At 36.7% G+C, this 13,871-nt stretch overlaps 1 protein-coding gene across 1 annotated transcript in view; it reads left to right on the forward strand.

The window, feature by feature from the left end:
* The window catches only part of sano (serrano), a 93,463-nt gene extending 79,603 nt beyond the window's left edge, over positions 1 to 13,860 (forward strand). Inside the window, exon 4 of the mRNA XM_017177955.3 lies at positions 13,389 to 13,860. Coding sequence (XP_017033444.1) covers positions 13,522 to 13,860 — 339 coding nt within the window. The 5' untranslated portion in view covers positions 13,389 to 13,521. The remainder of the gene's footprint in view (positions 1 to 13,388) is intronic.
* The last annotated feature ends 11 nt before the right edge of the window (positions 13,861 to 13,871 follow it).

The raw sequence follows: 13,871 nt of genomic DNA on the forward strand, positions 1-13,871 counted from the left end.
TTTAATTTATTTTCCTTTTTCCAAGTACCCACTGTAACTCCAAACTCCAGAAGAACCGAAAGTCGCCTGAGAACTTTTCACCCATGGCCATAAGTGTACCGAAAACGAAAGCCAAATTGGCAACTTTCAGCCATTCCTGCCATTTGGCCTGCCTTTGAGCCATGGCGAATGAAAAATGTTCGCGTTTCTCGCCCTAATTGGTGGCGAAACGTTTGTCGCACCAAATAAATAATGATAATGGCACCCGGAGCGTGAAGTTGCGGAATCGATTCCCAATATACTATATAGAGGAGTCCCAATCGTAGGTAGTCCCCCCTTTAAGACCCTCCTGGTATTTCCCCATTCTTTGACTTTGACTTCTGGTTCTCGGACAGAGGCCATTGACTGTTTCCCAAACGCTTTGCTGATTGATTGACGCTGCCTTCTTGGTTCTCCGAAGCTGTTAACAATTTCATTGTGGTGTGTGCGGTGTGTGTGTAGTGTGTGTAGTGTGTGTAGTTTGGTGTGTGGTTGGTAGTACCTCGCTGGCCACGTTGTAATGTAATTAATTGCTTTCCAACCGGAGTGTCCAAATCACAAAAGGGCAGTCAACAGTTCCAGCGGCGGCTAAGTGGGTCAGCTGTTTGCTTGACGAATGTGTTGTGTTTGTGGGTAAATATGGTAGTGCAGGGGAGGAGGTGGAGGCGTTACAGGTGGTGGCAGACAGGTAAATACCCAGGAGATCCGGCAGATAGGCAGCCCCCAAAAGGAATGCAAGTAAAAGAAGGGAAATGTGTTCGATAAGAGTTATGGAAATAAATATTTAAGGTCGAGAGTGGAGTGTAACATATTTTTTGGGGAGTGTAAATAAGCTAAAGTAAGATAATAAAGAGATAAATTTTGAATATGTCTTTATTTATTTTATGATAATAATTTTTTAAAGTAAATATTTTGGTAGTTTGGTATTTAAAAAGACATAGAAAAAGGTTGTTTATAAATTCTAAAAATATAAAATAAAATATTCAAAGGCTTACAAAATATTTTAAAATATTTTTCAAACATTGTCTTTAAAAACCTTAAACAAAAATAATTGACTAATCAAAGTTTCAAGCTTTTCTTATAACCCACTTCCTCTAATATCTTATAAACTCTTCAATCAACCTCCTCTTGACCACTGCAACTGTCAGGTTCAGTGAACCGCCGCCGCACTAACTAACTTTTCGTATGAATCAAACGCTAAAACATCAATCAAAGCCAAATTAAGCGTAAAATTCAAAGAGCCAAGCCGAGCCAGGCAGTCGGCAGTCAAATGTAAAGCAAAGACCGAACGAAGAAAAAAAAAACCTGGCAGGGAGGAAGAGAGTGCACAAAGGTTAAGCCCGCACAGTGGAGTGGCCAGTTCAGGGAAGACCCAGTACCAGTCTGAGTTCCAGGCCCAAACCCAACTCCGGCCCAGCCCGCATCTGCATCTCAGGCAATCAATCAGCCGGGCGGACACAAGCTTTCCAAAGAAAGGCAGCCTGCGTTCAAAACTTAAAACAGAAATGAAATAAAACAGAAAAATAAAACAAGAAAAAAAATGCTGAGACGAACGACAAAAAAGTGCAAGCTGAGGAGAGAGGAGTCACTGGAGCCTAACAAAAGTTGCAGCTAATTTTAGCTTCATTTGCATGAGTGGTTCGGAGTGGCTTCGAGATGATCTGGCAAGCAAGTGTGTGTGGGTTGCTGCTCGCAGAATTGGCGCACGCACAAAGGCGAAGATTTATTGTATGCAGTGTCTTATGCAAATCTTCTGCCAGAAGAAACACAAACAGTTTCCTGATAAATGCCCCGCTTTGACCGTTATAAGCGATTTCCACAGAGCTGATAACAAAAGACTCAGACCACGAACTTGCGAGAGCGCTGATAAAGCGTTATGAAAAACGAAAGACTCAGGCAACGAACTTGCGCGCTGATAAGAACCACACCTACCCCTTCTCTTTTTAATCTTTTTCCGTATATTTTTTCCTATATGTTTTCTTTTTATTATGCAGCTCAACGTGATGGGCATTTTTAATATGATACCACATCAAATCAAATCTTTTCCTATGCATTTCCCACACGCCCTTGCATTTTAAATGCCTAACGGCTATGGCCACTGCCAAGAAATTAAAAAACAATATTTAATCAACGCACATAATCTGCATTTTAAGCACTGACTTCAAACGACGGCCCTTCAGCGCGAATGGGTGTTGACCATTTAACGCGCCCAGCGAAAAGGTAAAACTTTGTTAGATTTTTATCGAACCTCTGATGGACGTTGGACGACCAAGACTGACTTCCTTGAAATCTGCCAGAGTTCTTTATATATATATATATATTTTTGTATTTTTCGGTCTTGTTAATCCTTTGACGTGATGTCTGTTCATAATTTGTGCTCATATTTCATGCTTTGCCTGCCTTTTTTTATGGGTCTTTTTGATGGCTTTGGCCTTGCGGCATTTTGAAAGGTTTTTTATGCCGGCTAACCCAAGTGCTGTGTGTGTGTGTGTGTGATTGAATATTCTAAAGTTTACTTGTCGTAAATCATGTCTGTGACAGTTTGTTCATGGCTTTTCCCGCAGAAATTGGCAGATATTTCTTTTTTAGCCTGCATTACAGAAAGGCAAGTTCATTGCCTCGACTAAGAATCTCCCACAGTCGCTGGTCTTTAGCTCATTTCCCCCTGCCAATCTGCCGCTATAAATAAACTACAAACAAAAAAAACCAAGCCAAGCAAAGCTCTGCTTTTAATTTTAATGAACCATAAAAAATTCACACGCACCACACACAAAGAGCAGGCATATTAAGGTGACACAGACCTTTCTTTCGGCAACCAGAGACACTCTCTCAGCCAAACGAGAACGAAATGTTAATGAAACTTAAATACCTGCTAACAAAAACCTAAAACCCAAAAGGAGAGTCGAGTCGCATTTCTTGGCAAACAAATCAAACGACCAGCAGCCACATAAAAATGCTCGAAAATTCAAAAGAAAACTATTAAACAACTGTTTGCCTGTTTATCTGAGGGAATCTCTCGTTTCCCGAATCCCGAAATCTCGAATCTCTCACCGTCGTCACCGCCAGGGTTTGCTTAGAAATTAGAGCCCAAAACAAAGCGGGAGATGGTAAAGAACAAAAAAAAAACATAGGCCAAAGTAAATACACCAAGAGAAAAGGGGAAAACTATATAGTTTTTCAAATATTGCAGAGTATACTTTAAGCTCCATCGATGAGGTATTTTCATCCTAAAAATGAGAATAGTGACTTTATATTAATTTGTGCAAATATTCTTTATATTTTTTTTATATATTTATGATTAAGAAAATATTATAAATATATTTTAGAATAATTTTCTTTTTTGTTTTAGACCTGAAAAATAAGAATTATGATTATAACTTAGGTAAATTAAAGCTTTCATGATTTTATAAGTTATTTTGGTTAAAGTTTTATGACAATATAACTAAAATATAGTTTTTTGAACTTAAATTAACTGTAAAAACATTATTTTTCAATTTTAAAACTTTAAAATCTTCAAGAAAGTGTTCCAAAAAGTCACATGAAATGCTTCTTAAAACATTTAAACTCTTCCTACGCATCACCTTAATAATCACTTATTTCTCCCAGTGTACACATACACATATACATATATACAGTATGTGTGTGCGTACTGGACCGGTTTAACATAGCCCTGTTAACTCGCAGCCACTTAACAGCGACGTCGACGCCGGCTGCGTTCTGGCCACTCAACTCGGGATCCCAGAACTTCGGCTTTTCATTAGCTTGGAGCTCGTCGCTCCGACCGGTCCGGTTACCCACGCGATCTCCGATCAGCTCAGAATCTATACAATAAAGTCTATATGAAGAAAAAAAAAACAACAACAAAATAAATAAAGACTTTGCGAGCCGAGCTTAAGATATTGTGCGCGTGCGCTGTCGACCCACGCGAGATTTTTCTTGAGCTGCGCGCGTTTGATCATCGTTTCGTTTTTTATGCAAATTTCTATAGTGTTTGGATAAAAAAATAATATATATATATATCTCCTCGGGTTTCGTCACAGCGTGAAAGTAAAAATTCTTTGTGCAAAAAGAAATTTCCACACAGTTGAGAAAAAAAAAGAAAATATTACGAAATACTTGCGAAAGCAAATAGAAAAGAGAGTTGAGAAGCTGCCAAGCGTGCGTGTTAATTGATTTCCAACAAAAATAAAAAAAAAGAGTGTTAACTTAACGGCAAATTTGTGGATTTCTGTTTGGATTTTTTCTGGATTTTTTATTGTATATTTTATTTTTGTGGAGCAGAAGGTGAGCAAATAATATTTAAAATACAATTAGCGTCATGCTCTAGAAATTGGGTTAAATATCGGATATTAATAAAGTGTTTGTGGCCTTTTTTCTGTTGTTGAGCTTCCCAATGAATGTCACATAATTACTGATCGGTGAATTAGATTTCAGTTTTGGGAAAAAGAGTAGATGTAATCGATTTTTGGGTTTGACGAAATGGGGTCACTTGGGGCTGGGGGGAAGCCGGAAGGTCTTATGAGTGCGGTAATATATCCCCAGAAATTCGTGTTCGGTTTGTTATAAAGTTACTTAACTTGTTGATTGTTAATGATTGTTTTGGGCTTGCATTTGCATTTTAATCTTAATTATATATTAAAATTTAATTAGTAAGACTTTTGTGTGTTTAAAGTAAGCAAAAGGAAAGCAGCTTTTAAATGAATACATAATTTTACATTGTGTAAAGAAATTACTAAAAATAACTCAAGGAATTCTTCTTATTTTTCTTTTACATTTAAAATATATTCCTATTATTTAATTAGGTGTTTTTAAGTAAATTACTATTCTTATCAAGTTTTAAAATAATTTTTAATTACTAAAGACATTTAGAGAATTACATCACTTTAGAAACTAAATTAATTCTAATTAAAAAACCTTCAAACGAATAATTGTAATTAATATAATTCTTAAATATTATTTTCTTTATAAAACCCTTTAAAGAAAACCTTCCAAAAACAATTACCAACTATTCATTACACTTCCCCAACAATTGTGAGAACTTCTTGGGCATAATTAATACTTTCCCTGACAACAATTTCCATAAACCTTCGCCTCCTCAAAGTACCCTCCTTAGGAAAGATCTATTAAGCCATTCATTATCGGTTTCATTAGAGGAGATTGCAGCTGACAACTTAATGCCGATGTCTGCCTACCCTCCAAGGCCCCCCTCTTGGCCCAGTCTTAAAACGACTTTTCCCATCAGTCAACGCCAACGCATGGAAAACACATCTTCGAAAGACACTATTTAACCGATAGAGTTGAGAGTTTTTCAAAAATTTCACTTACAAACAACAGAAAAGTAACAGAAAATAACAGGCGGGCGCAACATTTTCTTATTGTATTTCATTTTCTGGGTCAATAGAGAGGATGGTCGTCGGGATGGATGGATAGCCCAACCCAAAAAACTGGAAGAAAAATGGTTAAAAACTAAGACGTAGCTGTAGCCTAGCCCAAAAAAGGGATTTCCCTTTTACAAACAACAAAAAATAAACTTTCATTGCTATCGGAAGAAACCAGAAAAACATAAAGGAAAATATCAAAGAAAAAGATATAAGAAAAGAACCAAGAAAAGTGTCAGGGCAAAAGAATATGCAAACAATAAACGGTCGCAGCATAAATTAAAGTCAAACATTCAATGCTCAATGAACATTTTGGTTACTACCAACGGTTCTTTAACGAGCGGCTATATCGAACCATATATGTTGCATTTCGGTTTCGATTTCCTGTCTCCCAGAAGACATTTATAGCCACCGATCCCGAACCCCAAGACCCCCGATCCCCCATCGTCTCACTTGATTGTGCATTCAGAACGTGATTAATAAAGGAGAACCCAACGGATGACAAGTTCTCTTTTTGGTTCTTTCCCAGTCTTTGTATATATATATTTTTTTACATTTTTGTTGTTGTGGTGATTAGTAAGCATGTCGACATCCTAAAAAATATCTACTCATCAGCGGGGGCAACTCCTCATCAACGTCACTGTAAAGAAACATAAAAAAAAAATAACACATTTCTACCCTATGAGACGAGAGACTCTGGCTTTGCATTTTAATTGCTTTTGATTTTTGATTCGGATTCGGATTTGATGTCTGCCCCCGCTGCCAATGGTTATTAATCGGGGGAATTGGGCGCGACTCAACCACCGATTGTTCATTTTTTGGCATCAACTCAAATATCTATTTATATATATATATACATAGAGGTATATTTCAATGGGTTTTTGCGGCCGTTAAAAGTTTGAGTTTCCTAGAAGGCACAGCCTTCGATAAAGCAGCCATTAGACATTAAGTGTTCCTTAAAGAAGGCATTAAAAATATATAAATAAAATCTGCAGCAAAAAAGAGGTTGGTTTTCTAAAATATTTTGAGATAAAAGTGATGATTCATCTTAAGGAATAAAAAAATAATAAAAAACAGGCATGTTTTCCTAGCTCTACATATGCTAATTCTATTAATTTGAAACCATATATCAGTTTAAAAAACCATATCTTAATAAAATTCCTTACAAATGTAATTGTCCCCTACTTCAGTTTCCTCTCCATTTAATTCCTCCTTCAAAACTTCATCATTATTCTCCTCAAAAAGCAATCTTACACTTATTTTCATGCAAGGCACTTCTCATACACAAAAAAAAACACCCATTACATTGAGCCACATTTGTCACTCACAACGCGAATAAAAAAAAAAACATGGAAAACAAAGCAATATTATTTACATACAAGTTTCGCATAGGTATTCTCCCAGAGTTTTGTGCGATTTTTTATAGCGCCCTGAATCGAAAAGCTGACCCTGGAATATGATTATTTCATTGGGTTTACCTTCGAAAGGGGGGAAACATGTAATGCCAATGGGTTTGGGTTATTCCAATTTAATCATTTTACTATTTTTGGTAGAACTTCCGTCATTGATTTCGATCTATATATCTACGACAGAGGGGGGAAAAATCTATTTATGCGCTATTTATCTTGTTCTTTTTCCCCGAGTTAAGCTGAAGGAATTTTTATGTGATGTGATTAATGCTTTTCAAATAACAGCAGCTTGAGCAAACAAACTTTTCCACTTGCCATTGCGAACACGGTTTTATTTCCTCTTCATTGTGATAAAGTAAATGAATTTCAGAAAAGAGGTTTGCTTATTTTCAAAACCGGAGGGGTGGATACTCTTTAAAATACTTTTAATCTTCTCAATAATATATCTATGATATCAAAATATTTTTGAAGAGTTTAAAGTACAAAAATGAATATCAAACTTACCTTTTAAGAATTCTTTCTCATTCTTTTGTTTTTTCTATTCTATTTCTATTTCTTTTGTTTTTACTGAAGAATAAAGTTTGCATATCAATCTAAAAACAAAATTAAATATATAAAACCATAAACATTTTCTTCTTAAACCTTAATCTAAATACTTATAAGATTATACCCCTAAATCCCCTACCTTTTATAGAGTATTTCCCCTCCGTTTCAGCGCCACTTGACAAATGAAAGCAAAAATCCAAACTGTCCGCAGTGAGAAAACCAAAAGAGATAAACCAAAAAAATAGCCACGAAAACCGACAAAAAAAAACGAAGTCAAGAGTGGTCAGCGTTAATTTTTCATGGCGGGACAACAGCCAAAGAATATTATTTCATTTATTTACATCACGGCCAGGCCAAGGGGATGGGGTTTCTGGCTGGGGACTAAACAAACGCCATGGTCCACAACGTCATTAGTCACACCAAGTGTTTGGGGGGAAGGCGGCAAAGAGGATATAGGGTAGAGATATAGGGATAGGGATTGGGATAGGGATATATGTATATAAGCTACAGCAACAGCAAACAAAAGCAAAAAGCTGTGAGCTATGAAACCCGCGGCCAAAAGCGGATAAAAAGTAATCAAAAGTGCTAAGAACGACATAATAAGGCAACTGAGAAGGCAGTAAGGGGGTAAGAGGAGATCTCTGTAAGGAGTGCGGGATCGGGATGTACTGAGAGGCTGAAGGTGTTTCTTTCCTTCAGCAGAAGATGGGGGAAAAAAAGCGCTTGACAAAGAGGAAATGAAATCAAATAAAGAAAACCAAGCACAAAAAGCGTCGCCGTGGCAGGAATATTGCATTTATATTTGAGCAGTACAGGGGGGATAAGCATAAAAGTTATTTTAGTAACTATATAATATGGGAAAAATACTTAAAATTAGGTTGAGTATTTCTGAAATTTATTAATAGGTGTATTTTAATTTTTTTAAATATAATTTTAAATATATTCAATTTTAAAGTAAATAAGAATATTGGAATTTTATGGTTTGAAAGTTGAAAAATGTAAAAGTGGTTGTAAGAAGAGTTTTTTCTTTATAAGATAATTAATTGTTATCTAAAAATATATTTAAATTAAGTTTATAATTTTTTCTAGTTTAATTTAAGGGGTATTTTATTTAGACAATATACAAAAAGGTATAGAATCTGTGGCTTTATAATTTAAATATATAAAAATAAAAGTAAAAGAATAAATATATTAAATTTTGTATTGAAATATAGATTTTAAAATCAATAAATAGTAGAAAATTATGAAAAATAACTTAAATAAGTAGTTTTCTTAAAGATTCCAGTTGTCTTTTAATTTGTTTTTATTTATTTAACTCTTTATAAGAAACTTAAGCACTCATAATATAAACTAGAAAATCTTTATTTAAAGCTAAAAATATTTTCTTTAAACCAAAAAGATTTCCCCTTAATTCTCCGAAATGTTCCCTTAATTATTCTTCAATTAATATTTCCCAGAAATTCCCCTTATTTATATACTCATTTTTTCCCCGAAAAATATGTTAACCCAAAGAGGCTCCACTGTATCCAAGACCAAGTGGATGAGGGATATGTGGAGTGAAGCGGAGGACAGCGTCAAGTGTTGGCGTTGGCGGACGATGCGGATTCTTATGCCGCCTAAGCTCAGCGCGCTCTCTCTGTAAGCCGCTTGCGAGACGTCCGGGCGGGATTTTTAAGCCGCGGCTTAAAGTGGTGACAACAACAACTGCACTGCCGCAACTACACCGTCATTACAACTACAACAACAGCCCAGCCTGGCTACAACTTTTGGCTTTGGCTCTGCGAGTCGCGTTGAGTTGCATTTTGTAGAACTCTTTAGTGTGATTAATGTGCCACACACACACACACACACACACACACACACACTCGCTGGTGTGTTTCCTTTTATGAGCTCTTTGCCTTACAAGCAGGTCGTGCTCCTTACACTTTTCCTTTTTCCTTGCACTCCTTTTTCTTATTCTTCTTATACTTCTTCGCCTAACCATATTTTTTTTAGCATATATTTTTTTCCTTATATTTTTTCTTGTATTTTTTTCCTTACATTTTTGCTAGTTTCTGCTTTTGTTGGGACAAACAAAAGCCCAGCCACCCACACCTTGGTGCGCACACATTTTCTGTTTACACACGCTCTTCACACACACACACACACACACGGGCAGGCTGTGTGCCCTAATCCTTTTGACGTGGCTTTTATCGCACTTGCCTGCTTTTTTTTGCCAGCGCCGAAAGGGTAGCAAGAAAGGATACGCTTCGGTTTGGGCCATATTCAAAAGTAGAAACTTAAATGCTCACTTATTTTGCAGGAATTTTCGCAAGCGCAGGAAGAGCTTAAAAATTATGTTTTTAAGCTTGGGGATACTTAAGTTGTATGTATCTTAATATTTAGTTCTTAAAATAAAAAATTAGGACTTTAAAAATTAAGAATTTAGGAATCTAAATTGTGTTGATTATTTTCAGAGCTAAAAACATAAATAAATAAATAATTAAATAAAGTAAATAAACTATTTGAAAAGATTAAAAGCCTTGAAAATATTTTTTAAAAATTATAATGTTAAGGTTGTTTCACTTTTTTATAAAAAAATATTTATTTAAATATTAAAATAAATTAAATCTATTTATTTTGCAAGTTTTAAAGTCCTAAAAAAGAAGGCTTATTTATTCTTCTTATTACTTAAAGAAAATATTAAAATTTAAAAATATTGATTTAAAAATTTTCAAATAAAATAAATTAATTAATTTAATTTTTTTGAAAGTTTGAAAAAATTTTTGAAAACATCTCAACTTTATATTAACCCTTAAAAATAGAGTTCTTACTATATAATTTAATATATTTCCCAAAAAGTGTATGAAGTACTTTTAAAATTCGTATATTTCCTACATGAAATATTTGAAAAATTCCCCATGATTTAATATAAAAATCCTTCAAGTTATAAAAAACAATAAATTAATATTAATAAACCCTTCAAGAGCATTTCTCAGTCTTCTATTCCCTGCAGATTCCCTTTCCTTTACTCTTTTTTCAAACTTAAAGCTTTCCGTTTCGTTCCTGTTGCCTTTGGTTCCGTTTTTTATTTTTATTTTTTACATTTCGTGTGCACTGCATATCTTATTATGTGCTCGAGCTTCGTCTTGGGTTACATATTTTTTCATAAGCATATGAAGTATGCGTAGTGTACGTAGTGTACGTAGTGTGTGTGCATAATCACTACCCTCTTGCGCCATATTGACTCTTTGGGGGCTTCATTTGCTCAAGTGTTTTTTTTTCTTTTTCTGGGGGCGGCGGAACAGGAAACAGCGGCAACAAATAGCAACAGGCAACACCAGACAGGATGTTGAAAAGGATTCAGCAAAAACAGAACAGAACCGAGAGCAAAAAAATATAAGAAAAAAAAATAATAATCATAAACCCTTTTGTGGGGCTTCATGCCAAGTCATCTTGCGTCAGTCATAAATTAAGTCAGTTTCTTCGGGTTTTTACAAGTACAAGTATATATATATATATATTTTAGCCTTACTTTTTTGTTGTGTGAGGATGGGATCCCTGCAGCAGCTGCTTTTGTGCCACTTTCCAGCGCAAATTAATTAAGACATTTTCGATGAGAGATCAAGACGAAGACCAGGACGGGGCCAAATACAAATTACGAGCGCTCTGCACGTGAAAAACTGTGTCATTGTGTGACATCAAAAGCAGTACAGCAGCAGCAGCAGCACAGAAAAAAGAGCCAGCAGCCCGAGAGAAGCCGCAATAAAAACCAGAGAAAAAATCCAGACACGTACACGGAGGCCAGGAAACAAGACAGTTGCAGCAGGCTCAGTCTTAACCATTGCCAATGCTGGACCAATCCTCTCCAGCGGCATCAATTTTTGTCCAGTAGCCGAGAAAATGTCACGTTTCCACATAAGTTACAAAGGCTTTCGGCCACGTTGAGCGTGAGAATTGCCAACTCAGTTCAGTCAGAGTCAGTCAGTCCGTCAGTCGCTCTCCTTAGCATCCTCTTGTATATGTGTGTGTTGTTTTCCCGCCAACCAGGAAAAGGTACTTTCCAAAGGTTGTTTCAGCCAATAATCCCCAAAAAAAAAACAAAGTTGCTCCCTCGTTTTGCCACTAAAAAATCAATTAAAGTTTTAGCATGCCTCGGCACAGACTGGGAAAACGATTTAATGGGTAATGCATGGTCTATGTCCCAATAATAAGCGCAGATGCCGAAGCCTGGCCACCTCCCTCAGGGCTCGTTAAATGCTTTATGAGCTTACTCTTTATGGCCCAAACCGATGTTACCTTCTGACTATATATATGTTTGTAGCTTCTACTGGGAAGTCAGACATGCTCCAATTCGAAATAGGAAAGCAATTAAAGATGGATGCGACGCTTTGGTAAATTGGCAGGGAGAATCAGCAGCAATAGGAGCAGCAACAACAGCAGCAGCAGCAGCAGCAGGTGCGGTCACTTTGCTAATTGCCAACTAATTTAGTGAAGTGAAATATCACACACTCGATTTTCATTTCCAGACATGCCCCAAAAGCCCCTTGCAAATGGTTAAAACTGGCAACAAGCCATCAGTGTTGACAAAATGGCTTAAATTTTGAGTTAAATACGAAGAAGTACTTAATTTTGAAACATTTTTCAGAAGATTTTAAAGATCCAACAAAAGAAATATAATTTCAAATGAAAATACATTTTTACGGCAGACTTTATGACATATTTTAAAGTGAATTTAAAAAGCCATAACATTTAAAATCTAGCTTTTCAGAAATTATAAAATAAGGGGATTTTATAAATTAATTTCTTAAGAATTTATAAAATTTTGTTCATAGTTTTGTGAACCCTAGAAAATGCTCTAAAAACCTTCACTGAGAACTCTATGGAATAATCTTATTATCAACAACAACTAGATTCAAAGTCATGACAACCCTCCAAGAGTATACAAGTTTCGGCTTTCATTTCTCTATATTTTCTTACTTATTTACAACCCATAAAGTTATAGCTATGTACTTTCTGTCACCCCATAGTTTTGGCAACACTGCCAAGCCAATGCCAAACCTCCCACTTCACGACGTCTCGTAATCAGCCGCATTTATGTTTGGCCATAAAATATGCAAATATCCTTTAAGTACTTTTAATGTCTTGCCATTTGTTGGTCCGCCGCCGCCGACTGTTGTGTTGCCATGTCCTCCTTGGGTCCAGTCCCTCCGCCCAGCTCTACGCTTTTGTTAATGGCATGTTTGGCATTGTCGCAGAGAGTCGTCTTGGCCGTCTTGTCTATATTCTATATGCACCTTGGTTGGGTTGCCCTGCAGCTTGCATTTTCATTTTGTGCACTTTGCCATTTCTTCAGTTAAAGTCTTCTCTTCCCTACTTTATGGCCCTCATAAATAACACCCTGTCGGTGTATCGCTATAAGCATACCACACCACTATACCTGGGGATACTATACTATATCCCCCTCAGTGTGAGTGTGAGAACTTGAAGAGCTGATCTGTGGACACGGAAATATTTCAACTTCGAATAGGAAAAAAGGTTGAGGGGGGAAAACAGGATAGTAAATTTGTAGCCAACATTTCATTTACCTAATGTCTACTGGGTAGCAAGAGGTGTGTTTGTGATGAGTTTAGGAGTAAGTTCGTCCCCTATTTTTTGTTTACTTTTTAAATTGGATTAAGTTACTAATTTAAGATTCAGAGGTTTGAAAATACGTTTATAATTCGGCCTCAGAAATGGTTAAAGATGACTTTAAAAAGTGTTTTAAGAATGTTTTGAAATGTTTACACTGACAACTTAATAGTAATTCTTAGTTTGTTTACTATTTAACATTACTTAGCTTACTTTTGGAGGTCTTTTTGATATATATTTCAAATATTTTATAAGGTATTCAAAAGTCTATACTATTCCCAAACATATTACTTACATTTAAGCATCAAAGTTGTGCATACCTGCAGCTTTTTGCAAAACTATTTTTTGTACATTTTCAACTATTTATCCCCGTGGTTACCAGTCTCGTATTAATCTCCCCCTTATTTTATCTCATTTTTGTTTGCAGGACAAAGGACTAAACTCCACTCTACCCGGGGCTAAGCTTACCGACTGGCAAAGCCAACACAGGAAACAGGACGACAAGAACACCCCCTCGATTCGCACACTGTGGCCAGCGGAGGAGTAGGAAATCGAACCGAATGCAGTATCTCAACTACGCACTGCAGACATCCACGCGACTGCTGACGTACCAGGGCCATCACAACCAGGATCTGTATCCCGGCCAAACGACGACCGGAGTGGAGGAGGAGATCAAGCACGCCTGCTGCAGTCGCGGCGCCCAGCTGCTGAGGTTGCGCCACCGTGAGCTGGCCAAGCGTCGGGCCCTCGAGGATCAGATTAACTGCAACCAGGAGGAGGCAGAGGACGAAGAGCAGCAGCAGCAGGAGGAGGACGATAAGGATTCGTCGGACCTAGAGTTGGACAGCGAACAGGGCGCCGTCGGCGGGGAGCAGCTGCATCCGCAGCCAGTCCAATGAAACTTACTCTC

Source organism: Drosophila kikkawai, chromosome 2R (genome assembly GCF_030179895.1).
Source record: "Drosophila kikkawai strain 14028-0561.14 chromosome 2R, DkikHiC1v2, whole genome shotgun sequence".
In the NCBI taxonomy this organism is placed as follows: Eukaryota; Metazoa; Arthropoda; class Insecta; order Diptera; family Drosophilidae; genus Drosophila; species Drosophila kikkawai.